This window comes from Capsella rubella, unplaced genomic scaffold (genome assembly GCF_000375325.1).
Source record: "Capsella rubella cultivar Monte Gargano unplaced genomic scaffold, Caprub1_0 scaffold_2, whole genome shotgun sequence".
In the NCBI taxonomy this organism is placed as follows: Eukaryota; Viridiplantae; Streptophyta; class Magnoliopsida; order Brassicales; family Brassicaceae; genus Capsella; species Capsella rubella.
In genome coordinates this window covers 9,654,500-9,678,613 of record NW_006238922.1, presented here as the reverse complement: position 1 = coordinate 9,678,613, position 24,114 = coordinate 9,654,500, and the positions used below count along the sequence as shown (strand labels likewise).

The 24,114-nt window shown below is 32.1% G+C and overlaps 2 protein-coding genes across 2 annotated transcripts; one reads left to right on the top strand and one right to left on the bottom strand.

Moving 5' to 3' along the window:
• Positions 1–4,243: 4,243 nt before the first annotated feature.
• LOC17895772 (homeobox-leucine zipper protein ATHB-13) lies at positions 4,244–6,055 on the bottom strand. The gene is made up of 3 exons (XM_006302548.2): positions 5,570–6,055; positions 5,118–5,500; positions 4,244–4,757 (listed from the first exon to the last, which is right to left on the bottom strand). Exons 1-3 carry the CDS (start codon positions 5,706–5,708, stop codon positions 4,374–4,376), a joined length of 906 nt encoding a protein of 301 aa, XP_006302610.1. The 5' UTR covers positions 5,709–6,055; the 3' UTR covers positions 4,244–4,373.
• Positions 6,056–11,849: 5,794 nt separating this feature from the next.
• LOC17896356 (DNA (cytosine-5)-methyltransferase CMT3) lies at positions 11,850–17,147 on the top strand. Its single transcript, XM_006300330.2, has 21 exons — positions 11,850–12,135; positions 12,288–12,325; positions 12,409–12,520; positions 12,812–12,919; positions 13,005–13,124; positions 13,233–13,329; positions 13,454–13,662; positions 13,764–13,829; positions 13,920–14,204; positions 14,294–14,352; positions 14,429–14,495; positions 14,816–15,145; positions 15,225–15,293; positions 15,369–15,455; positions 15,542–15,629; positions 15,744–15,859; positions 15,962–16,063; positions 16,173–16,216; positions 16,305–16,374; positions 16,515–16,618; positions 16,730–17,147. Exons 1-21 carry the CDS (start codon positions 11,920–11,922, stop codon positions 16,878–16,880), a joined length of 2,538 nt encoding a protein of 845 aa, XP_006300392.2. The 5' UTR covers positions 11,850–11,919; the 3' UTR covers positions 16,881–17,147.
• Positions 17,148–24,114: the final 6,967 nt, after the last annotated feature.

Below are 24,114 nucleotides of genomic sequence, written 5' to 3'. Positions count from 1 at the left end.
CAAAGGTAAAAAGAATTAGACCAATTCATGCTACAAGAAAAATGGTCTTTTATAGCATATTAGCATAGCTCAAAATTGGTAACTGTTATTAATATGGATCACTCAAAGAACTAACAAAGACTTTATCCAAAGGAATAAACGATCAATGCCTTGTAACATGTGAGTGTACATTTGCGTATTTACATGTTTGAGTAAATCGTGTACAAAGTAGATCAGACAACCTAACTCTAATCGAATGAAAACGTTCATAACCATTCATATATTTATATATATATGTGTATATTCAAGACCATTTTTTAAATGCGTTATCAAGTCTTCTTGATCATAACACACACGATTATTTTCATGCATATACTCCGGAAAATTATATCTGCATAATTTATCCCTACAATTACAAAAATTGATGAAGCGGAAATTGAGTCATGGAATGCGTGAGTTTATTATAGTCTAGCTATTTGAACAGAATCAAATCTTTGAAGCACTCTAGTTAGTTTAATGATAGTAATATACTAACACTTTGATAATCTTTCACTCGAGCCAATCAAGCCGGATTGAGAGTTCAAATGTCACATCAAGGAAACTTACGTATACATGTTCAAATTCACATAGACATTTAAGCATTAGTCTCACCTTGTTTATGGCCAAAACGAATTTATGTTATAGTGGTCACTCAATAAGAAGATCCCTCACAAAAGTCGGTACCAAAGTCCAACTTGAGCTTTTGGTATTATAATATATGTGTGTACATAAAATACCGTAATTCGACCGTTGACAAAATAAAATTAAAAACAAAATTGAACATAAAAAAAGTATAAATATATGTGGCAACGTGAAATGGCAACGAAAGATCGTTTGCTAACACTTAAACAAAGTCCAAAACATCGAACCACTATCCTTCATGTCATTGCCAGTCACATGCTTCCCATCTCTCTTTTCCCCTTTATCACTCACACTATATATATATATATATATATATATATATATATTTAATTTTTTTTTTTTAATTTACACTAATATAACATCTAAAAGAGAAAAAAATAATATGTATAACTTATTCACTCATATGATATATATTTATATATATATCATTTTTTTTTTTGTTGCGAAATATTATTTATATTATCTTGCTCATAGTTTTTGTATCTTTCGTTGGAACTTACATCTTATAACTATTCTAAACAATGGGACGCACACTGTTTGATATCGTATATTAGTCCCCGTATGGAATGACGTAAACAAATAAATTATTTTTAGTAAAGTTCGAATATCCAATTAACATGCATGTATTCACATTCGTAGTTCTCTAACAAATTTACAAGTGTAAAAAACAAAATGATAATAATTATAACAAATTGATCGTTGTAACTTGCTAACTTGTATGTAGCCATAAAGACAACAATATATGGTGATCTTATCTACTTTTAGTTGATATTCTTCTGAGCCATTGTTTTCCCATTGGAAGTGAGTATAGTTTTATGAGGGAATTGAAGCAGCAAAGCACATGGCCACATAGCCAGCTCTTCTTTACGGGCAATTCTTTGTTTTGTTGTACGTAGCTACACTTTCATTATATTAAACAAAAAAAAAATTTGAGGATACATGTTGGCATCTGATACACTGTCACCAAAAATGCCAAAGAACATAAATAAACTACAATTTACAAAGAGATTATAATAATATCCAGCAAAGCTGCAAAAGATTAGATTATGGAAATGCACATGATCCCATAAAGATTCTTGCATTAATTAATGCGTAATGGCGCATTTTATAAACTTGATCTCTTTCATCATTTTTATTGTCAACACCATCCTCTAGGGTTTCAGATTCTGTCACATGCTTGCTTCTTCTACCTAGTTTTACTATCTTTCTTTATAACTGTTATAAAACTAGACGCTAACTTGGAATCGTACGTGAAATATAGGGGTTACAATTTCTCGTAGTCAAAATTTTAAACACCGACTAATCATTATAGCGACGTGAAATGTATTAATAGTAATATATATTGTCGTATTTGTTGAATTTGATTTTCATTGGACGCTCAGGTTCGATCATTGTCATCTCAATTAGTTTAGACTTGTAACCTTGTACGTAACATGTCAGAGATATTTTTGCTTCGGTTTATACGAAAACGTTGTGAACTCCTAAAATATATAACCACCAAAGATGATTTGTACGAGTAAGTGTCCTGTCGATATAATTACGCTTCTGAGCATAATTGATGGATTTGACCCTTGAATTGTGTCCACAGACCATTCTTGTCTATATGAATGAAGTCTTGATTAGAATTATCAATTTGAGTATATAGATCTGTGAAGGAAAAAAAAATCGAAAAAAGTGAAAACTTGAAATGTTGTTTACTCACATAAGGCTAGCTAGTTTCATATGGGGTTATGGTCGTTTAAACAATTTCTTTCCTAGCTAAGTCGTAAAGTATACTACGTGGAAGTGATGAGAGTGAGCAAAGAACATAAGTGTGGTTGAAGCATCCAAATTTACAAAGGGTCCCTTAAACCAAAAAAGCAAAGCAAACCAAACACGGTTAGCTAAAGAGAAACTTGTACTTTAGGAAAGAAGTGGGTGATTTTAGTGGGTCGCACCAACTCATTTCGTTTTTTTTTTTTTTGTTTTATTTAAATTTAAAATTCTTAGTCATCTTTGAGACCGGAGAGATCATGTTTAACTTTGGGGAAAACATATATAGGATCACATTTGGAATATAGTACTTAGTTAAACCAAATATTTGGATATATTCATAATGTTATGCAACCGATATTCAAACTTGTGATCTTTAAACATCCTTATTTAGGTAACACATCCTTTAAAAAAATGCCATAGTAATTACTCATTAGTAAATAACATCATATTGTCAAACCTTTGTTAATTTTCAAATGTAATGAAAACTACATCCTTTTATAACAATGAAAACCACCAATTTAGATTTATTTTGTTTAGGATTCCGTAGCTAGGTAGAGACATCAATTCTCTTGGTTTTGAATAATGTTGTGGTGTGCAAGACTATAACCACTCTTATTTATGGCGACCATAACTTTTTTTGGTTCCACTTCCCTGAAGCCAACATTGGCTTTAATTAGTCTCTTCCACATCTTAAGGTCTTAAGCAAACTTTTGATTTCTAGCTTTTCTTGTCGCATTCTTTTGTCACTAGCATCTAAGTTCCAAACAAGCTATATACTTTTTACCAATTACATTGTAAAAAGTGATCATGTAAATAAAATTGACCGTCCTTATTAATGATTGATTCAAATTTAAATTTTATGATCAGCCAAATAAAGAAAACATCGGTTTCTTTAAGAAATTTCGAAAAGTTTAAAAGTGTCGGCCATTTTGGTTGTGGAAGAGGGGAAAAGGAGTTAAAAAGGAGAAGAGTCGATTAAAAAGGAGAGTGACAACTTTCCAACCCCAAATTGTTTGCTTGCTTTCTTCCAACTCTCTTTGTCCGTTTCCTCTATCTCCCTTGGAATCTGTGTGCTTCTATGTCTCTTGCTGCCTCCTTTACTCTGATCATCACATTTTAGAACCTAGCTCTTCTGCTTGAAACTCACATATCATCATCTTAAACAACTACAAATTGAGAATACATATGTGAATCTCATAATAAATCAAGTTGTAAGAGTTTATTTTGTTTGTAGCCATTACGACATGTTCTTTATTTGATGGTGACACGATATTGTAAAAAGAAAGAAATAAAAAATCACACGGTGAAATGAATAATGTAAACTGTAGAATAAAAGAGGGTTATGAAATTGATGGTCTGGTCTCTGGTGCATCGTCAGAAATTTCAAAAGATCGTACGTCTTTTGTAAGGTCTCGTGATTACAAAAAAAATTCACTCTAATAGATTTTGTCCCATCATTTTGATTTTTTCGTCGACCTTTCATTTAACTAGCTCGACCAAATCATGACATATGCAGAATTTATTTCATGGATTTAACCCCAAAGAAAAAAGAAAAAAAAAAATCGTTTTCATGGAAAATGTCCTTTTCATTTGTGCATTCCATTTATTTCTTCCCACTTCTGAATATGACGACTACGACCACATGGTGCCAGTACCCACGACTAACACAATACTATATAATATACAATCTTTTTTAAGAAATATATTGGACCATAATGAGATTGGTTTTTTTAATATAGTAAAGATGACTATTACCCATTTTTCACATCTCATTTACTTAAAAAAAAAAAAAAAACTCGGTGGAGTTTTGGTTTGCAGATTTCAAAAGTGAGCTAATGATAGATTCCAATTCTTGAAACATGCATGGGTTTTTCTGATCAAAATTCAGAATTACAAAAAATATATATATATTAAAAAATGAAAAAAGGAAGAAGAAAAAACGAACAAGTAGACCAGTTTCAATTGTACTGTTGCTGATCAAGCCATGGCCAAAAACCAGAATGGTCATCCATTGCACAGAACATGTTACTGATACTGTTCTCTTCTTTCACCAAACTCTGTCCTGAAGACGAGTTTTGAAAGAACTGCATTGTTGTTGTTGTAGTAGTATTTGTCGTCCCGGTGGTTGGCGACGACGGTGGGAAGAAGTGTCTACCGAGTGTCTGCGGCTGTGGCGGTGGTGGTTGGCCACCGGTCAACGTGCTTTCGATTGATGGCGGTGCAGTTGAGATGTCGAGCCTGAGATTGTCTGAACTGTTATCACTTCTGTTACTGCAAGATCCTTCAGTTTCTTTGTTTAGGTTTATTGACTCTGTTTGTTCTCTGTTTTTTAATCCCATTATCTGCGTAATTAGAGAAAAATTTAACACTATTAGATTCGTATTTAAGGAAAAAAATTAAACAAACTACTGTGTTTTGTGATAAGCTTGATAATAAGAAAACTATTGTTTTCAGATCTCTGTTCAGACAAGAATGAAGAAAAATAAAAAAAAGAGATAATGATGTTTGTAAAGTCATGAATCATGTCCAGTTTTTCTAACCCTACCTTGAAAGCAACTCTTGATCTAAATAATTATTAACCCAAAAAAAAAAAAAAATTTATGTAAAACAATCGAATTATGAGATAACTAAACCAAAAAAATCATTTTTAGAAAACACAATCTGAATTTAGAATAAAGTTTATGAGATTGATTTTTAATTACCTCAGCTTGGAGTTTCTGATTATGACTTTGAAGAAGATCATTTTCAACTTTAAGTGCATCAAACTGTCTTTTGAGAGTATCATAATCTTTCTCAAGCTGCTTTGTCTTCCAACGAGCTCTTCTGTTTTGAAACCAAATCGCGATCTGTCTTGGTTGTAAACCTAAGGCACGAGCCAGTTGCATTTTCCTCTCTGGTTCAAGTTTGTTACCTAGCTCAAAATTCTTCTCCAGTGTCTTGACTTGTTCCATGTTCAATCTCCTCTTCTTCTCTCCCATCTGAGACCCATCGTCTGAATAATCCTCTTCTCCGTTCATATTGTTCCCTGGTTCTAAATCACAACACCCTTCCATTGGAGATCTCTTACCTAGAAACGAAGCAAACCCTGAAAAACAGAACATATCATTTAGAAACAGAGGAAATCAATGTATAAGAGTGTGTGTGTATAATATACCATGGAGATCTTGAGGGAGAGAGCAAGAAGGAAGGAGAGGAGCAAGAGAAGGAGACTGATGATGAGGATGATCGTCTTCGTAAGAGGTTTGGATCATGAAATTTGAAGGGAAAAAAGACATTCCATTATTACAAGACATCTTCTTCTGTTTTGCAACAGAAGCTAAAGTACTGTTTCCTTGAGATTTTTTGGTCGTTTCTCTTTAGTTTTTTCTTCTTACCAATCTTTGTCTCGAAGACATCATCACTCACCCTCTCTTATAAAATCTGAATCCTCTCTTTTTCTTTGTGTGTGTGAGTAGGAGAATCAAAATGGGGAAAGAGAAAGAGGAAAAAAAGAGAGAGAGGTAGACAGTGAAATGTATCGGCCTAGACTATACCACTTCTGGTTATTTATTTTCTTCTTTTATTTCGTTTTATATAGAAAAGAGCTGAAAGAGAGAGGAGACGACCTCTCTAACCTGTGTAGAGATCAAGACGCACTCAGTTTAAAATAAAAATGAACTCGATCAAACAGCTTAATCTTCGTTATATTTTGCCAAACTTGTATTTCTAATTTAATAACAATTTTTATTTCCATTTTATACTATTAGATAGATATTTTTAAGAAACCAATGTTGGTTTTTCAAGTGGTGGTAGTGTGGGATCCAATTTATTTGACCATGGTAATACCTACTATAACTCTTTAGGATAGTAACGTATTATGTGATGCGATTCATTGATTAACCAAATTTATATTAGACCAAAAAAAAAAAAGGACACAAAATTTGAATATGAATTTAGATGTAACACTACAAGAAAACATATCTATTTCCGACCACCATTTCCGACCAAAATAATAGTCGGAAATTTTCCGACGAATTTCCAACCATTTTCCCACTAATTTTCGAGGAATTAAAATTCGTCGAAAATTAGTCGGAAATTAGCAAAATTTTCCGACCAAACAAAAGTGGTCGAAAATTTGTCAAATTAGTTGGTCGGAAATTTTGTGGTCGTCGGAATTTTGTCGTAACTTAATCGAAACATATATTATTCTTGTTTTTGTATTTTTATTTTTAATTATATATTTTTAAAAATAAAAAATTTTGTCGGAAATTTGTCGGAAATATCTACGATCGTCGGAAATTCGTCATAAATATCTACGGTCGTCGGAAATTCGTCGCAAAATTCTACGGTCGTCGGAAATTCGTCGGAAATTCTACGGTTGTCGGAAATTCGTCGGAAATTCTACGGTCGTCGGAAATTCGTCGGAAATTCTACGGTCGTCGGAAATTCGTCGGAAATTCAACGGTCGTCGGAAATTCGTCGGAAATTATATGGTCGGCGGAAATTTGTCGGAATATTTTTCGTATGTTCCCGCGTTTACGAATTCAAAATAATTGAGTTTACCGCTTTTGTAGTTTCCGACAAATTTCCGACCGAAACATTCGTCGGAAATATTTGCTATATATACAAAAGAGTATTCACCCATTTCACAATTCAAAATACAACATAATCAATTTCTCATTTCATCTTCTTCTCCTCATCTTCTTCTCTCAATTTTTAGAATCATTATCCATTTTTAAAAGTTTACATTTTCACTTATATTTTTAATTCATAATTTTCATATTTGTATTTAGTAATTCATTTTTAAAATTTTATATATGTATGTTTTTAATACAATGAATAATTATTATTTTAAGTATTAAATTTTACTTTAATTTTCATTTCATTTTTATTTTGATTTTAATTTCATTTTAATACTCTTGATATATATATATATATATATTTTAAATAATAAAAATAGTTGTCGGAAATTCGTCGGAAATAGTTTTAAAAATTAATTTAATTTATTTATAAAAATGATCAGAAATTTCCGACGAATTTCCGACCACCGAGAAATTTCGTCGGAAATTGGTAGGAAATTTTCCTACAAAATTCCGACAAATATTTCCGACAAATTTTCGACGATAATTTTTCGTCAGTAATTTCCGACCAATTTCCGACGAATATTAATTTCCGACCAAAGATTTCCGACGAATTTGATTTTGTCGAAAATTCGTCGGAATATGTCATTTCCGACAAAATTCCGACTAATATCGTCGTCGGAAATTGGCATGTTTTCTTGTAGTGATAATATCTATTTTGAGTTGCACAAAATTAAAACCTTCAAGAGATAGAACAAACTTGTTTTGTGTTGCTACCAATTCATATCAAATTCACATATAATATAATCTTTGATGATGAAAAAGATGAAAGAAATTGTAAAAGGGATTGAGCTTTGCGTACAATTTGGAAAATGAAGAGATGAGAGAATCAAAAAGGTAATAAGAGAGGAAAGGACTCTTTCTTTTTTCCCCTTGGGAGAGACATGCAGAGAGGTGTTCTCTCCCACTCATCATACTCTTGTCCTTTAATCTTTTATCTAATCTATCATCTTTTTTTTTTCTTTTAAATTAGATTTGTCCTTTTTTTTTTTGGTAAACCAAATGAAATGGGTCCAATGCTCATCTTAAATCAAAGTTGTGCCTCTTTCTCTACTTTTATACTCCAAATTTATTTTCAAATAACTTAATTTGTATAAGTAGCCAACTAAAGCCATTTCATACTAGTATTGAATGTAAATCAATTTCCTAGTATCATGTAGTGATATCGAGGTAGGTAAGGTGGATAGTGAATGGGTCCAATGTTGATCCTATTTAGTATTTACACACTGAGTAGCCTAGTACGTATAGAGAGTATAGACCCATCAAATAATCGTGTTGAGTCTACATGGATGGACCTAGACCTGTAGAACCATATATGACTGTTCATGAAACAAGAAAATACTTAGTATTTCTTTTGTTTTTTTGAAGAAGAGAGAAGTGATAATTATTGATTTCAGATGTTCTATGATGCTAGTTTTGATTCCTTTGATCTTAAAGAAAGAATGAAATATTTAGTCCCAACTCCCAAGTAGAGTATGGTATTAATATCTTTCATTTCTTGTTGTTGATGTGCAAATGGTATTAATTTCTTTCAATCAATATATGTACTCTACACCATCATACATTATCTCGTATGAAATTATACAGAACAGTCAGAACTCAGTATAATATCAAAATATTCATAAAAAAATAATAATATTATAGCCACTCTACACCATCATACCTTGTCTCGTACCATCTTTATTGAGAACCTTTGTTTAATAGTTCAGTTTTGAAGATACAAAAACATGTTTAATCTCTCTATAGCTAGGCTACTGCTAAAAAATATATCTCTGAAAATGTATAAAAAATCTACTATAGTGTATGAACTTCCCTAGTTTTTGTTAAAAGTTCATTGTACCAAAGTTTAATAAATCCAAACTTTTATTGATCCAAAACTAAATTGAATTCGTTCGATATAGAATGGAAAAGTAAATCCAGTATTATATTCAAAACAAACCAAGAAACGGTTTAATTAACCAATACTAAAACTGGAAATAGCTTACGATATGGATTCTACATATATATACATGGTCAATAGACTCGTAATATGTATTTAATTTGAAATATTCTAGATCTTGTCTATGAAATCATGGTATGTCACATCTGATCTCAAACCTATGGAGCTGTATAACCTAACCTATCATCAATATAGCAAGACAGATACCAAAACGAAACAGAAAAATCAAAATCAATATTGATTACTGGTAATGCTAATTATATGTAGAGTATATTACTAATTGAGGAATCACAACATGTTACACCATTAGCTAATAGAAATAGTCCATACATATAAATCGGAAGTGATGCATTTTTTGTTTAAAATGTATCAGAGTTAATATAAAATATAATGATGTAAGCGATCGAAACCGAAATGATATGCAAAATAAAATAATCCAAATTATATAGCAGACGTGTGTTATATAGGTTATATATGGGTTTATGTACACATGAATACATATGTGCGTGTGTGTATGCATGCATGTACAGACAGACGTATAAAGATGGTGCGTGGGGTATTTAGGTTAAGGAAGAAACCAAACTAAACTACTGTTTGATAAACCCCACATAAGAGCTGTTCTATCTTGTCTCTCCCTCCTTTCCTATTCCATTCCTTTTCATAATCAATATCTTTCTTCTTATTTTTCTTAGCTTCTCCCAAACATCCCTTGTGCCGTATTCATCCATATATCATATTCGATCAATTCATTGATGATGTTTTCTCAAAACATGGTTATCAACCACGTGGTTATATCTTGACATTTTACGTTCATTTTCACTTTCGATTAGACTTCCTATTCATTACTTTTTCAGAGTACTTATCCGTCTCTGTTTAACCCATGACATGCACACATCGCTTCGTGTCGCTCTCGACCTCAATCCATGAGTGTATATATAATATATATGATGTTAGTATGTTACAAAATCGTCTTGCGGAAACTGAGACGACGCTATAAGATTTATACATATATATGATATATTGTTGTTTACTGTTATATGATGCATATATATATTCTTCACAAGATTCTGACTAGACGTATGCCATATATGCACACTTATCATCAAGAAGTGAAAAAAAAAAAACATAGTATAGCGTATGATATGATATGTGATTAATGTGAAAAGGCTAGTCTCGCACAAGTTGCAAGAAATTTGGAAAACTTGTAGAGTCATTTTTGTTTTTGGGGGGTAAATGAGCACCTATATTAGGAGTATCTTTTTCAAGACAATATCAAAGCATATGTTTCGATTAGTGTCTATCCATATGAAATTGTATAAAATGGCCCAAAACTTCAACATCAAATTTAGGAAAATCCAACAACGTAGTTTTCAAGTAGTCACAATATGTCCCTCCGCCCATGTCAGCCACTCGTATCGAACTTAACTGCACAGTGTTAATACTGTATACATGACACTTACGTAACATTTATATATACGTCAATTACGTGTGCGTGTGTGATGTTCATATCATCGTGATGTTTTTTTTTATAATTCAACTTAATTATATAATTCGAAAAAACATCTCATCAAATATATAGATTAATGACCAAGTTATAAAGGGTTTCTTCTTTACTTTATTTGACAAACAAATAATTGCTACATTTTTAAATCCAATCCTTCTATTACATATTTTAAAAGAAAATTAAATATACGTGTATAATTTTAAATATATTTATGTTGCATAACACAAACATATAAATAAAGCAAAAAAGACATAGTGGACCCAAAGACAAGAAATAAGGCCCAAATAAAAAGTTGGCTAATTTCAGCCATCACGACAAAAAGAGGAATGCACAATTCTTATATCGACATCTATATTATTCATATGCTTCCCTCATCGTTATTATGCTTTCAATTTACTCAATCCAACCTTTTCAGTAAGTCATATACATACATTGATACATACACAATTATACATAAGTCCATAATATGAGAGACCAAGAGAACCATTGGCTAAATATGAACTTAAAGTGGTGGATATACATGATTCAATATGAGTAATTTTTTGGTCTAGTAGTAACGTATGACAAGCATGAGTGAAGTGGGAAGGTCAAGAAGTTATCTGCAAAAAAATGTCACTACTCCATTACTCTCAGTAGGCATTTTCTCTTTTCCTTCATGTGTTACCATTCAACGTTCCACGTTTCTGTTTTTTGCTTAGTTGTTTCCAAGTTTATTGGAACGTGTTGATTAACTCCAAAACGACCTCCTCAAATCTTAACTACACACTAAATCCAACCCTACGCCGTTCGCGGAATCACTAATCCACTATAGTCTTTAATTTTGGTAGGATTAATTAATTGAATAAAAGAATCATGGAAAGATCAGATACGATTGTGTTGATATATTTATATATGGAAACATATATACAAAATTTCTTTGCTCACTAAATTCAAAACTAAAAATCATTATGGAAAGACATAATCATTTTTCTAATAAACTTTAGATTTGTGTGGTAATATCATCATTTTCATCCGATCCATGTAGAGACTGTAAATATTAATAAAATGTTTATTTCTGGAAATATATAGATACGAAACTGATCAGATCACTAAACGAATTCAACTTAAACCATATTCATTATTATAAATCATAGATCGATAAGGAAAATAAATATTCTCTACGGCTCAACATTTCTGACTCTGTAATCAAGATATGGGCCTTTAACATTTTATTAGGCCCAAAATTTTCAAATTCATTAAAAAATAATAATATAAAAACAAAATTCCCAAAAAAATTCGAAACGCCAAAACTTTGGTTTGGCGCTTGAGTGACGCGCTTATTTCGCCACTCAAACTACTCAGATATTATTTAGTCCACTCACTCGTCACACGATTTTTCTAGGGTTTCACTCATCTCTTTCTTTACTCTGGTTAAGCTCGCTTCGTCTTCTCCGACTCTAATCATGGCGCCGAAGCGTAAGAGAGCTTCGGCGAAGGACGGCGATACCAATTTCGCTCCGAAACCAAGGAAGAGTTCTCCAAAGCGAGCTAAGACGGTGAAAGAAGAGCCGGTTCCAGTTGTAGAGGAAGAGGATAGTACGATTGCGAGGTTCTTGGACGAGCCTATACCAGAATTGGAGGCGAAGACTACCTGGCCTGATAGATACAAACCAATCGAGGTATTTCACTTATCCGAAACTGAAATCTTGGGGTGTTTGAAAATGGGATATGTATGAAATGGTTAGATTTGTTTGAAATTGAGAGAGATTTGTTGCAGATCTGTTGATTTCTGAAGGAATTTTGCTTTTGTTCTTGTTTTTTGTATTCTCAGGTGAAGAAACCTAAACCTCCGGCAAAGAGAAAGAAGAAGTAAGTTGTTGAGTCCTTTGCCTTTAGCGCCTTAATGCGATTTCTGTTTCTTAAACGACTGATTAAGTGATTTCATTTTGTAGGACTGACGATGATGATGAAGAAGAGGAGATCATACGGGCACGTTGCCATTTTAGACGTGCGATTGTTGATGAGTGTCAGACATATGAGCTTAATGATGATGCTTATGTGGAGGTATGACTCTGTTACGTCTACTGTATTCAATATTTCTGATAGATAATTTATCTGTGGAACTTGGAATGTAAAAGACATTTTGTTTCTTGGTATTTCAGTTTGATGATTTATCACTTTTTAATGTGCCAGCATTGTTAATTTTTTAAAAGAAAAATGGATGTGCAGGGATTAATTATAAGAAAATCAAGTTATTTCAGTTGTATTGTCTCTGTTTGTCATGATTCCTATTTCTTCAGATAATTGATATAACTTGATTTTCTCACAATTAAGTTTTTTTTTGTTGTTGCTCAGGCTGGTGAAGGGAAAGCACCTTTCATTTGTAAAATTGTTGAAATGTTCGAAGGGGCTGATGGAAAATTATACTTTACGGCTCAATGGTTCTATAGAGCTTCTGATACTGTAAGAATCAAAAGTTTATTCTTCTTTACCTTTTCTTCTCTCTATGTTGAATTGTCTTAAGTTTTGGCGTTTTCTCAACTTTCAGGTAATTGGTATGCACAGTGCTCTAATTAATGAAAAACGTGTGTTTTTCTCGAAGGATCGAAATACAAATGAATTAGGCACTCTACTTAAGAGGCTCAAAATTTTGATGATTCCCTTAAATGTACGTTCTTGTTTCATTTATACAGCTTTATTTGTAATGTCTGTTTTTGGTAATACTACATCTTAGTGCAGTCTTCCATTGATACTAACTTACTTTTGTTTCACACAGGAAAATACTGAGACTATCGATGCGACAAAAAGCTGTGACTACTTTTGTGATATGAACTATCTGTTGCCTTACTCTACATTTGAAGCTTTACAACAAGGTTAATGCATTTAACAATATATCTTTCAAGTTAGCATTTCTTTCCACCGCTAACTAGATTAGATAACATGCTGCAGTTTTTGAAGATAACTAAGCATCTATATATATATCTTTCAACTGTGCAGATAACAAGATGGCTATAAGTGAAAGTTCAACAATATCCAGCGATACTGAAGTAAATGAAAGAGCTGCTGTTATATCCGGGGATGAAGAAGCTTCTCAAGCTACTGGATCTAAAAGAGAGGCAACAATGCTTGACCTTTACTGTGGTTGCGGAGCAATGTCCACTGGGTTGTGCATGGGTGCACAGCTTGCTGGTTTGAACCTTGTCACTGTGAGGCTTTTTTACTTGCTAATTATAATGTTTTAATAGCTTCTCCGATTTGTTTACTCTTTTTAATGCTTATATTTTCCTTTAAAAAATTATTTCTCAAGAAATGGGCTGTTGACATGAATCCGCATGCATGTAAAAGTTTGGAGCATAACCACCCAGAAACACAAGTAAGATTCTCAGTATTTCTTTGTGTTTTCCTTTTTCCCAATTTGATTTAGATTGACTACAGAAATCCTCAAATAGTCACTTCTTCTTAGGTAAGAAACATGTCCGCAGAAGATTTCCTGTTGCTGCTTAAGGAGTGGTTGAAGCTATGCATTCATTTCTCTTTGAGAACATGTCCAAATTCAGAAGAATATAACAACCTTTATGGGATGAGTAATGTTGAGGACAATGAAGATGAGAGCAAGGAGAGTGACAATGAAGATGAGGGCAAGGAGAGTGACAACGAAGATAATGGGGAGGTTTTTACAGTGGAAAAGATTGTTGGTATTTCCTTCGGGGATCCTAAGAAGATAAAGGAACGTGGACTTTATTTGAAGGTATTGTTGCCTGTTTGTACAAATTTCACTATATATTTTATGGTTTTGTCTTGTTATAGTCACAATCTTTTGATGTTTTGATATTATAGGTACGGTGGCAGGGTTACAAGCCTTCGGATGATACTTGGGAGCCTATTGAAGGACTCAGGTAAGCATAAGATAAAGAGTCTTTCCTTAAAATAATAAATGTCAATAGTAAAGTTTGTAAACTTATCTGTAAACAGTAATTGCCGGGAGAAAATCAAAGAGTTTGTCAAACGTGGATATAAAGCTGGTATCCTTCCATTACAAGTAGGAAAATTTTAAATTCTACTTCTTTTGCTTTCCTAAATTTCTGAAGCCAGTGCAAAGTTGTTTTTGTATGTGCTAAGCTTTATGTGTCTTATGTATATAGATAATTTACTTATATTAGTTTGTGTTTGGTAGTTCAAGAACTAACAAGGGTCAATATTATGTTGTTTTGCGTAATTTAGTTGCTAGTTGCTGAGTTGGTAATTGAATAGTTGAGGATTAAAGCACTATCCTGGAATAAGTGACTAGGTGACAGTGGTGAAATATAAGAGTCTTACAATGTGGTTGTCACTGACACTTTTACCGAAACACTAATTTAGGGAGGTGTTGATGTTATTTGCGGTGGACCGCCCTGCCAAGGAATCAGTGGTCATAATCGCTTCAGGAACTCAGAAGAGCCTCTAGATGATGAGAAAAATAAGCAGCTTCTTGTTTATATGAACATTGTGGAGTTTTTGAAGCCAAAATACGTCTTAATGGAGAATGTGGTAGACATGCTTAAGTTTGCTAAGGGCTATCTTGCACGATACGCTGTTGGACGGCTAATCCAAATGAATTACCAAAGTCGGATGGGAATGATGGCTGCAGGTGCATATGGTCTTGCTCAGTTCCGCATGCGGTTCTTCTTATGTGGCGCACTCTCTAGCGAGGTAAAAATTTTAGTGTTAGTTCTTGGTTTTTTGTATTAATGAATAGAAGATGTTCTTAATTTGTATCTTTCTGTTTCAGACGCTTCCTCAGTTCCCACTTCCAACTCATGATGTAGTCGTGAGAGGAAATGTTCCTGTGGAGTTTGAGGTAATAGACTTAAGACTGTATATATCTATTCCATATGTCTAGCAAAATCTCATATTTGCTTATATTTAATGCCAGGGAAACACAGTAGCCTATAATGTAGGACACACTGTGAAGTTGGAAGACAAGCTTTTACTTAAAGACGTGATTTCTGATCTTCCAGCTGTAAGTCTTTGGTGGCTTATCTTGACTAAAACTTAGCTAGCTTGTCGTGCATATTCTCGTCTTACTAAATAATACCTTGAGTTTAGATTGCAAACAGCGAAGTGAGAGACGAGATTCCATATGACAAAAATCCTGAAACACCATTTCAACAATTCATCAGATTAAGGAAAGATGGTAAGTTTCTAACTTTTTTTTTATTTTGGGAAACGATGTAAAAACATAGATTTGACAACCATTATGGCAACTTGAGGGATCTTTTAACAAATTGTTTATGGACTTTTTCAACAGAAAAGTTAGGTTCATCAAAAAATTCAAAGTCCAAAAAGCCAGTCTTGTATGATCACCATCCCCTGAATCTGAATAAAGATGATTATCAACGAGTTTGTAGTGTCCCCAAGAGGAAGGTACAATCTTCCCACATTCATTGATAATATGATTTTGTGGTTCTTGTTTGATTTAGTTTCTAGAATTATTCTGATAATTTTGAATACAACTTTTGGTATTAGGGAGCAAATTTCAGAGACTTTCCTGGTGTAGTTGTTGGACCCGGTAATGTAGTTCACATGGATGAGAGTCGAAGCGTCTACCTTGAATCTGGAAAATCATTGGTAATAATAATCATCTCTATAATTGGATCCTGATATTAATCTTTTTTTATCTTCATTGACTGCTAATTTTGCTTTTCTCCTCAATCTACTAACGGTGTTCTTCATACAGGTGCCCTATTATGCTGTGAATTTTGTTGATGGGACATCAACCAAGTGATTCTCATTTCCCTTTTTTATATTCTGTAAATTATGAATTGGCCTAATGTTATTGAAATGACCAAAACCATTTGTTTTTCCTCAGGCCCTTTGGACGCCTCTGGTGGGATGAGACAGTCCCTACTGTTGTCACTCGAGCGGAACCGCATAACCAGGTGAATTTCTGAATTTTTGCCTAGTTGTAAGTTAGTTTAGATAATGTAACAGAGGGAGAGTTATTCTAGTGTTCTAGATTTGCATAGAGTTATTTGGATCAACTTAAAAAGAGTTTTGAATGTTGTTGATGATTTGGCAGGTAATCATTCATCCGCAGCAAGATCGTGTACTATCCATTCGTGAAAATGCAAGACTCCAGGGCTTTCCTGATGACTACAAACTCTTTGGTCCAACAAAACAAAAGTGAGTAATCGTGAATCCTTCAGTTTTGATTTGATTTATGCTCAGAGAAGAGAGTTTTCAAGATTTATAAAATTCAGACTACATATAAATAAATATTTGGTTTGTTTTCAGGTACATTCAAGTTGGTAACGCGGTTGCAGTTCCAGTAGCGAAGGCACTTGGATATGCTTTGGCAATGGCATTCCAAGGTCTCACAGTAGGAGACGAAGGAGACTATCCACTTTTTACTCTGCCTCAAGGTTTCGCACACATGAAGCCTTGAAGTCATAATCTTCCTGCCGAGCTTGCTTGCGCGGCGCATGAGCAATGTTGTTGTTTCAATTTCCTTCTGATTTATCTTCGGTGTTGGAACTTTTTCTTTCTCTGTTATGAATTTCTCTAAGATGCTCTAAAGTTTTCCTAGGATTTTTGCATAAGAAGTAAAAAACAAGGGTTGGCCCCAAAAATAAGAAAAAGAAAGTGAAAACAAGGATTTCGGACTTATGACTGTTTCTTTTGATCAATGTCGATGTTTGGGTTACAAAAACTATTTGCCTGTTATGATAGGGCCTATTTGTTTTCGGGGTTTATCATATTTACTCTGCTAATAGCCTCATGAAGCCCAATAGAGTGACTAACCCAATATTATGCAAGATTATAGTTTGACAATAGTTTTTACTTTCTAAAACTAATAAATTCTTAAATCATTATATTCAAGATGTTACTAATAACTTCACACCCTTACAGTAAAAAGCAAAAAAAATAACATCAACGTAGTAAGTGGTTCATACAGAACTATTAATTTCTTGAATCAGTACTTTTATTAGAGAACACAACAATAGTATTTAGTATGTCATTTTTTAAAAGATAACTCTAGTTAATATGTTACAGGTTTTGAATAATAAATATGAAAGAAATCACAATAATCTTTTCTAGGATTCGGAACACATTTTTATTGAACCGATACATCTCATATTGATAGGTATCTTCCCCAGATTATTAATGTTCATATACTATATAGTATATATATCCAGCAAAACATGTTTACCGATTATAGTAACTAAACTGTAATAGAAAAATCACTAATACAAGACCGGTCCACTAACTCGAACATCGTCGTTTTTTGTCGGGCATGGTCTATTAATAATAATACAAATTGTATAGTACATCATCATCGATGAATCGATTTGACGCACCGAAGCTGATTAGTTTACTTTCCCGATAACTTCCTAGATTAAACCCAACATGCTAATACTAGTTTTTTATAAGTAGAGTGTGAAGATTGTATTAAAACGGATACCTAGCTCCTATCAAGATATTAATCTAATTTTCCCCATCCAATTATAGATCTGATGAGCTAATCACTAAGTTTTAAATATTAGACTAAATTTTAAACTAAAGAAAGCGAAAAAATATCACGTTATATGTTGAGTTTATGTAACTAATAAAAATAGATGAATGACTCGGATAGACGTGGACATCCCCTTTTTGTTATCTTTCTACGTATTTAAATTAGTGGTTTACATACAATAGCATCGTTCCAATAATTATAATTGAACGTTCTCCTTTTCCACATGGCTAAGTGCCAGCCTAAGTCATACGTTTCTTTGCACATTATATGATATTCAGTACGTTAATATATAGCTATTATTAATCAATGTTTTATTTGCGATATGCTTATATCATGTGGGGGTTTGAATTTGGATTGTGATAAGGAGACAACACTATTACAAACCATAATGTTATAAGTTATGGTTTCGTAGCAAATGATTTTATGTGATGGATGGTTTCATAATATATAAATATATATAACCGTTTCTTTAAATTAATGTTTACTTATTCAGTTTGCCGTTGTGGCAAAGGAAAAAATAAGAGTCACGTATGACTGTTTAGGTGTTTAGCTTTAGTCCATATATGTTGACGTTTATAATTTAATGCATTGTGACGTTCTATTCCTGACTTATTTGAAAACCTTCTCTAGAAACTATTCAAACTAAATGTATTTGAATCCTTATCATACGTTGGGAAGTCTTTGTTACTCTGGACAGCACAAAAATCCAAAACCAAATGAAAATAGTGTGGAGTTTTGCTTAAGTGGTTGAGACAGCAACAACAAAACACCTTTGTTTCTAAATCTCAAGTTGTTTGATTTTTCTGTTATTCTGAATAGATCAGCGTAAGCATTAAAGCCTTTCGTTCTAGATATTTTCTATTGCAGTTAATGGTCTGAAAAAATAAATCAAATTTAGACCGAGAAACATGATGTGCCAATCTTACAAGGTTGATATTTTTGTTGTTAAAAGTCGAATAATAAGCTTGAATTTTCAGGCTGGTATGTCTAAAGGCATCTTAATTTCAAAATGATACTTTTTGTAATTAATGTTGAATATAAGATTTTTGAAAAAATATGAGTTACCTCTCATAAGACATATGGGTCTATCGATGATCTAATTAAATAAGATATAAAAAACAATTTAGCGACTATGGAGAAAACGGTTAAATTAAAACAAACACGAAGAAATATATACAAGGAAAAGTTAGAAGTTGAATGGTTAAATGTATTATTAGTTATATATGATTGGTAAACTCATCTTTATGATGGATTTTTTTTTGTTGTTGTGCTGATTATAGATAACCTTATCACCTTGCTACGTATATCTTATCTTTAATTGGTGTGGGCTTTGGTAAAGTTGACTAGAAATGCTTAGGGTGAATATGTAAGCTGTCTTTTGTTTGGGAACCTTTCATCGTCACTATGTATTGAGTATGAAGCGTGAATTATATAGTTACCTTTGTCTGTCGTCAGAGAATAAAAAATCATTAGCTTCAAAAATCTTGTAAGATACAAAAATGAGATGGAAGAGGTTAGAGTTAGGTAGGTGGATACTGCAAACTAAACCTCTTGCACGTGGTGGATGTGTTACTTTTTCTTTCCCTCCCTCACGTACCGATCGATCTAAATCTAATATATAATTGTACCAAATGTCTTCTCTTTATTTTTTCCGGTACAGAAATCAGAATTAAATACAAATATACATATGCTAAAGGACGTATAAATCATGTATATGGCGTACATATACGTAAAGAGACAAAAAAAAAAACCAAAACTCCTTGACATGTAGAAAACGTAACCGTGATTGTGGCACAACACCGACAGCCACTGAGGTTCAGAATCGGTAACCTAATACTCTACCCCTAAGCTAATTTGCTGTGATTTCAGGTGAATTCAGATGTATTGATAAATCTTAAAACGTAGAGAATAAGCAATTGAGGCGAACTCATTGTTTTGTGTACAATTGTCTTTCTTTTTTTTTCATTAAATGAATAAATATGTTAACACAAGTTTTCAAGTCTCTACTTAAAAAAGATTTTAAATAATCATTGTTTTTTTAGTCTTTTGATTTATTCCGTTATTCAAACTATATATGCGCCAAACCCGGAAAACCCATGCATAGTTCACTGAATTAAATCTAAATATGATCTAATTAAATTAAGCCTAGCTGATTGATGAGAATTATATATATATATGTTCAAAAATATATATATATATATATATATATATATATATATATATATATATATAAACTACTTGGTGTTAATTTGTTGTTGCACTTAATTTGGTGACCTTGATGTCATCATAAGATTTGTTGTCTTCTAACTGTTCAGATCCTTTCATGTAATAATAACTTGTAGTATGAATACAGTATACACACACATACGTATATGTACTGTATGTACGTACGTATATCCGTAATAATACACTAGCCAAAAGAGGAGGATGTTTATTTGTTTGATGAGCAAGCATTCGACAATCGGCGGTGGATGCATAATGACGAACTCATATTGTTTATTTAAAGCTTTCCGCTAAATATGGTATTAATATATCATAACTGTGCAGCACTATCTCCTAGACCATTTTAATCAGGGAGAGACCCTTTAAGAATTACGAACATAATACGAAAGATAAGGAGAAAATATATATAATTGTTTAATAGGGTGCATGTCCAAAATTACATTCATGGATATGTATAGATTCATTAGAAATTTATATGTTCTTTATGTTTTTGATATCTCAATTTGCTTGGTACTAGAAATAATGAAATACTAAACTCTAAAGCCATGTATCTTTACATTGGAATTATTTTCCTTAGTTTAACCTGATATGGGTCTATCTCATAATCTATCATTAATATGGGAAAACTCAATTAACATATAGAATAATAGTAAGTGCACAAACATTAAAACCTAGAGATAAGTTTTCAAATATATTTTTATCTTGTCGTCAACCTAGTTAAACCGATCCAGATCCATTCTCTAATTTAACCAGCAGAAATATATAAAGAATTAACAACATACTATTGACCATTATGTAGATAAAATTAAAATTGCTTGTTAAAGCGTTAGGTTTGCGATAATGCGAAAACATTATATAACTTAACACGTGAATGAGATCCTAATTAGGTCTGACGAATCATGAGCGAGCATGCATGAAACCTCACTCTTTGGTTTTTAACTTTAATTAATTCTCACGGGAGACATCTTTTAACACCACTTTAATTTTCTTTTATTAGTAACTTTAATTATATTTATTGCTTGTATCGATACGTTACTTCTTTTGTTCGCAAAATAAACTACAAAATAAAGGACCCTCAAAAATAAAATAAAATAAGTGTATTGAAGAAACCGAGTCATCATCATGACAGATCAGGCTTTTTACAGCAAAATGCACTTATTTTACTGTTTCATTTTCTTTTCTCGATATACACGATATTTCATTTCATATTATGTAAAGTCAGTACATTAATTCGATTATGATAAGATGACACAAAAAAAAAAAATCGATTATGATAAAAATCAGCTGAACAAATAATCGAGTTTGACAGTTATTTTCGTATTGAGATTATTTATCGAAATATCTTATTGCAAGATCAACATCTTGACTTTTAAATATATCGTACTCTGAAATCTGAAATAATAATAATTAAGTTAATCGTATGTTTCATAGTATTATAGTAGTACAAAAATAATATAATTCAGTTTGTGAGTTCGTCGGCATAAATGAGTTAACATAATTCGACAAAAAAAATGGGTTAACATAATAATCATGTGTCATAATAATAATGTCACATGATTATTTTCTGCTATTCATTAAATATGTGTTTTCTTTTTTATATATTCGTTTTGATATAATAAGATAACGGATAGAATTATGAAGAAGGGCACATGTCCATTCATTTTTATGCCGATGGATGAACAAACCAACTCCCCTCCTTTCTTATTATTATTATTATTATTATTATTATGGAAACACCAAAAAAAAACATTTAATATTCGCCTCTCGAAACCGATAAGTGAGAGATGCGTACACACAACACGTATACGGTAAACACACATGTACGTGTACATGCATTGTTGTGTCTACGTGTTTTGAAATGACTAGAGAACCCTTCAAGATCGATGCATATCTTTCGTAGAAGAAGAACAAAAAACCTTAAATATATGGGGACTGCAGCAAAGATGAGATGCGAGATCTGATCTGGGTCGGTTCTATGAATATGATATTTTCAGACGTTTTGGATCTTGATCCATGTCTAAGATTAATTCAGCTATTTTGATTTAAATCATCATTATTACATTGTCTTATATAATTTAGATATATGTGTATATAGGAGTCATATATTAATATAGTAAATGATAAATAAACTATATAACCTATTTCTTAGATATAAAAAGGTGGTATTGTTGAAACTATCTCTGATAAATATGTTCAAAAATTCAAGAATCGAATTTGAATATATTTTTGTGACTTAGTTTTTTTTTTCTTTCTTTCTGGAATCTTTTGTAATTCAAAATTAGTTTATTATTTACAGCTTTGGATACGAATTCATATATCCGTATACTAATTTCTAATTTTTTTTAAGAGGATTTGAATTTGTACGTAGTTATTTGCTATCAATTTTTACACGGATCCTAATCTAAATATTTTAAAATCCGAAGTATGGGAAAATAAAATGAAAAAAATGCAATAGAAAACATAGAAAAAAGGGAGTAGAGAGAGTTTTTAATAACAATGGACAAGTTGACATATCGAGAGGGATGGCAAGTAACAGTCAGTGTATATGTGTGTGTGCTATTCCAGAAAGGCTACGAGAGAAGAAGTCCCCACTTCTTCCTTCTTCTTCCCCAAACATATAACCAATTCATCCTCTTTGGACCACCATTACATTTCTCAAAAACAAAATTTGTACCTACTCTTTCTAAGATACTAATTGCTAGTTGTCATCTCGCTTGATGATAAAACCCTTAGTTGTCTTGGTATTAATATCAAGAAATTGTCTAGTAGTTTCACTCGTTGGAAATCACTTTTACATTTCCATACGTTACAAACGAATAGCCAAGAAAATTAGTGACTAATCTAGTCAGGTACAATACGGATTATAAAGTCACCAAAATTTCCCAAAACTATCCTCTGTTCTTGATGTCATATTCTATGTCGTGGTTGTTTCATTTCAACAACTACAAATTCAACCGCACTAGTTATGGATTTGTCTCTTAACCGAGATGAAGTGTAGAAAAAAGTGGGTAAGGAAGGATAAATAAAGTAAAGTGAAAGGACAAAGAAAAGAAAAAAAGTAAAGACACGAAGAAGAAGGAGAAGTGTATAAACAAAAACCCACTTGCGTAACCCTACCTCGAACCATGTAGTTGTATTCATCATCTCACCAGTCACCTCTCTTTTTCTTTCCTTTTTTTTTTATTTTTGTTATTTTGCTATTTTTATTTTTATATATTCCAGTCTCTTTATAACTGTATTTTGCTTTTTAGTTTTTTTTTTCTCATCTGTTTTTTAGAATAATTATGGTTCAAGTCGGTTTAATTAAGCCGAAATTTTAATAGTATATTTTATAAGCTCGTGGATGTTTTTTTATATAAGTCTCTGTACTTTTCAATTTTTTTTTAAGAACATGTTCCATCTTTTTTTTGATAAAATTTCTAATTCGGAATTGACGTTAAATATTGAATTGATCATTTGTACCAAGAAAATTGATATTATTATGCATATTTTGTTTGCTTCCTACTTTTAGTATATATATTTAAACTAGTATAATAACTTTCGATTTGTACTATTTCTTACCCAAAAATTGGAAAAAAGAAAAGAAAAAAGCTTACCGACGTTGAGAAAACACAAGTTTCATAGACTTGTTGATAGAAAGATGCGTACCTTCTTTATTATTTTTGACATTTGTACCTTCTTTATAGACGTAATTTTTTCTCTTGTTAATTGATTATAGAGGTAACTAAAGTTATTAACAGTTTTGGTACTAAGTGGATAGATATCGTATGGTTTGGGGTTTTACATGTTGGTGACCAAATTGGTAAGTTACTTTGGGGGAAAAATGTAGTTTAACTTAATTATATTACAACTGTTCACCAAGTACACACACTGGTTCTTTGTCTTTTACATAGACGTGACTAGTGAATAGCAGTATATTTTTATCTTTTTGCAAACATACAAA

Coding starts and splice junctions, on each gene's coding strand:
- LOC17895772 (XM_006302548.2), bottom strand. CDS start 5,708: ATGTCTTGTAATAATGGAATGTCTTTTTTCCCTTCAAATTTCATGATC. Junction 5,501..5,569: donor TCTCCCTCAAGATCTCCATG/GTATATTATACA, acceptor TCTGTTTTTCAG/GGTTTGCTTCGTTTCTAGGT. Junction 4,758..5,117: donor ATCAGAAACTCCAAGCTGAG/GTAATTAAAAAT, acceptor CTAATTACGCAG/ATAATGGGATTAAAAAACAG.
- LOC17896356 (XM_006300330.2), top strand. CDS start 11,920: ATGGCGCCGAAGCGTAAGAGAGCTTCGGCGAAGGACGGCGATACCAAT. Junction 13,125..13,232: donor TTTTGATGATTCCCTTAAAT/GTACGTTCTTGT, acceptor TGTTTCACACAG/GAAAATACTGAGACTATCGA. Junction 16,619..16,729: donor TTTGGTCCAACAAAACAAAA/GTGAGTAATCGT, acceptor GTTTGTTTTCAG/GTACATTCAAGTTGGTAACG.